Consider the following 3093-nt stretch of genomic DNA (forward strand, 5'->3'; position numbering starts at 1 on the left):
AAACTAGTGAAATCAACATTTATATTGTGTGGTTGGTGGATCCCAAGATGGAAAATGAGGTGTTTTTCCTCCAGGCATCAGGTGGCTAGGATTTGGCAGTGGCGGAGGCCCAGGACTGGCATGTCCTTGGTAGAATAGGAGGGGGAGTTGAAGTGGTTGGCCACAGGGCAGTGGGCTTGTTTGGTGTGTATATCTCAGATTTTCCCTGAAATATTCTGAGAGTTGGTGTTGTCTCTCCAATGTAGAGGGCAGTGGATGAGGTGTTCAGATGTGCAGGAAAATCTTTGCTGGATGTGGAAGGATTTTGGAGGCATTAAGTGGAGGTGAGGGCACGGGGGAGGGGGGAGTTTAGAAGAAGGTATAGTCCAGGTAGCTGTGGGAGTCAGTGGGTTTGAAGTAGATGCCTGTGTTGAGTTGTTCACTAGAAAAGGATCCTTCCACAGCCAGCAAAGACTTTTCAGCACATCCAAACACCTCACCTATTGTGTCCGTTACTCTCGATGTGGTCTCCTCTATATTGGGGAGACAGGACGCCAACTCATGAAGTATTTCAGAGAACATCTCTGGGACACATGCACCAACAAACAACCTCTCCGCCCTGTGGCCGACAACTTCAACTCCCCCTACAACTCCACCAAGGACATGCAAGTCCTGGGCTACCTCCACCGCCAAATCCGAGCCACTCAATGCCTGGAGGAAGAACGCCTCATCTTCTGCCATGGGACCCTTCAACCACAAGGCATCCGTGTCAATTTCACCATCTCCCATCTCATCCCAGGTCCAAGTCTCCAACTTGGCAACCCCTCTTGAACTATCCCATATGTCCATCTTCCTTCCCACTTATCCACTCTGACCTGCAACCATCACCTGCATCTACCTATCTCCTTCCCAGCTACCACCCTCCCAGCCCCACTTACCCCCTCCTATTTATTTCTCAGATGAAGGGCTTATGTTCAAAACATCAATTCTCCTGCTTGACCTATGTTTTCCGAGCACCACATTTTTCGACTCGTGAGTCCAGTATCTGCAGTCCTCACTTACTCCTAGTCTATATAAATCTTGTACAACAGAAGTTATTATTTAACACATTGCAACTTACTGGGACATATCAAGGAGCTGATCCAGGTCAACACCTCTGTAGGTGAATTTCCTGAAAGTCCTCTTCTTCTTCTGTTCTACTTGGTCAGCCTATGTTAAAAGAAACCATAAAGATAAGCAAAATAAACATTGCTACAAATACATGAGCTTAAGATACATTACTGTCAGAAAAGTTGTTCGGACACAGGGACAATCCACATTTTTAAAATGAATGTAAATTATGTGTTGTAAAATACATCTAGTTAAAACCCATCAGCTGTTACATTTTTCTTTTGTTTCAAAAATGTTTGATGCTTCCAAACAGATTGTATGAGGTCGAGCAACCAATTTTTATTCCCTTTAGCAGTTTGCTGATGTTGACAATACACAAGATATCCACAGGATCGGGTAAACAGTGCAATCTATTCGATTCTGCCTTTAGGAAATCTCATGCCTTGGAGCCTGAACTCCATAAACTTAAATTCCACTACCAGATGGTTCTCACATTAAACTCACATTGGCACCAAGTCTTAAAGCACCCACCCCATCCCGCACCATTACCAAATTTAAAAGGGCACCAAGTTTAAAATAAGCCTATTCCAGGGTTAAGGAGTAAGCGCACTTTCAACATTATTAAGCAGCCCTAGGCCCACAAGAGACCCGTACTGACTCGATTGATATAAATTGGTTTTGCAAAAGATAATCAGCCCACATTATAGTCCTGACTCCGTTCTATGATATTATCGCCGATACGGAGGTTCCGCTATTAATAAGAGCATGGATGGACAACGATTGCATTGGATTATCTCAGCTCTATCACACACAGACACCCACCATTTTCACCCGCTCTCTCTGGAAAGGACAAATCTCGTTTCCGCTGCAGCAAATATCGCGGGATTTGGGCCCTAAACCATTGCGCGTGCGCACACCGGCCAATGTCCGCGATGTTTATTCTCTTTGTTAAAAATCACACACTAGGTTATAGTCCAACGGGTTTATTTACAGTTTATTGTCTTTTATTGAAGAATCCTTTTCATATCTATCTTTTCTAATGAACCAGTTCAGAGATGGTATTACCAGGGTTGGAGGATTTGAGCTATAGGGAGAGATTGAATAGGTTAGGGCTGTTTTCCCTGGAGTGTTGGAGGCTGAGGAGTGACCTTGTAGAGGTTTATAAAATCATGAGGGGCATGGATAGGATAAATAGACAAAGTCTTCCTTGCTGAAAAGTGTGGTGCTGGAGAAGCACGGCAGGTCAGGTAGCATCAGAGGAGCAGGAGAGTCAACGTTTCGGGCATAAGCCCTTCATCAGGAATGTGATGAAGGGCTTATGCCTGAAATGGTGACTCTGCACCTCCTCGGATGATGCCTGACCTGCTGTGGTTTTCCAGCACCACGCCTTTCGACTCTGATCTCCAGTTCTCACTTTCTCCAAGGTCTTTTCACTGGGATGGGGGAGTGTAAAACTAGAGGGCATAGTTTAGGGTGAGGGGAAAGATTTAAAAGGGACGTGAAGTGAAACCTTTTCATGCAGAGGGTGATGAGTGTATGGAATCAGCTGCCAGAGGAAGTGGTGGAGGCTAGTACAATTACAATATTTAAAAGATATTTGCATGGGTATATAAATAGGAAGGGTCCTGAGGTATATGGGCCAAGTACTGGCAAATGGGACTAGAGTAATTTAGGATATCTAGTTAGCATAGATGGGTTGGACTGAAGTGTCTGTTTCTGTGCTGCTGTACATCTCTACGACTGTGACCTCTGGTGCAAGTGGGGATTTGAACCACTGCCTCCAGTCTAGGGATAGAGACATCACCATTGCACTATAAAGACAAGAATCCTTTTTAATAAATGAATTAGTAAACCTGGTCTTTTAGTTACCCACACCCCACCAAAAATATACTACATAGTACTCATAACACCTGGGTGAACATACTTGAGTACTACAAATACTGGTATATAGACAAAAACAAAAACAGAAAGTGCTGGGAAAGCTCAGCGGGTCTGAGAGTCATT

At 44.3% G+C, this 3093-nt stretch overlaps 1 protein-coding gene across 1 annotated transcript in view; it reads right to left on the bottom strand.

Annotated features, from left to right (window-relative positions):
- rps15 (ribosomal protein S15) overlaps positions 1-1974 on the bottom strand; it is a 10467-nt gene extending 8493 nt beyond the window's left edge. Inside the window, exons 1-2 of the mRNA XM_043721339.1 lie at positions 1912-1974; positions 1100-1188 (exon numbers count right to left, since the gene is read on the bottom strand). Of these exons, the coding sequence (XP_043577274.1) occupies positions 1100-1188; positions 1912-1914 (92 nt within the window). The 5' untranslated portion in view covers positions 1915-1974. The remainder of the gene's footprint in view (positions 1-1099; positions 1189-1911) is intronic.
- Positions 1975-3093: the final 1119 nt, after the last annotated feature.

This window comes from Chiloscyllium plagiosum, chromosome 31 (assembly GCF_004010195.1).
Source record: "Chiloscyllium plagiosum isolate BGI_BamShark_2017 chromosome 31, ASM401019v2, whole genome shotgun sequence".
NCBI classification, from domain to species: domain Eukaryota; kingdom Metazoa; phylum Chordata; class Chondrichthyes; order Orectolobiformes; family Hemiscylliidae; genus Chiloscyllium; species Chiloscyllium plagiosum.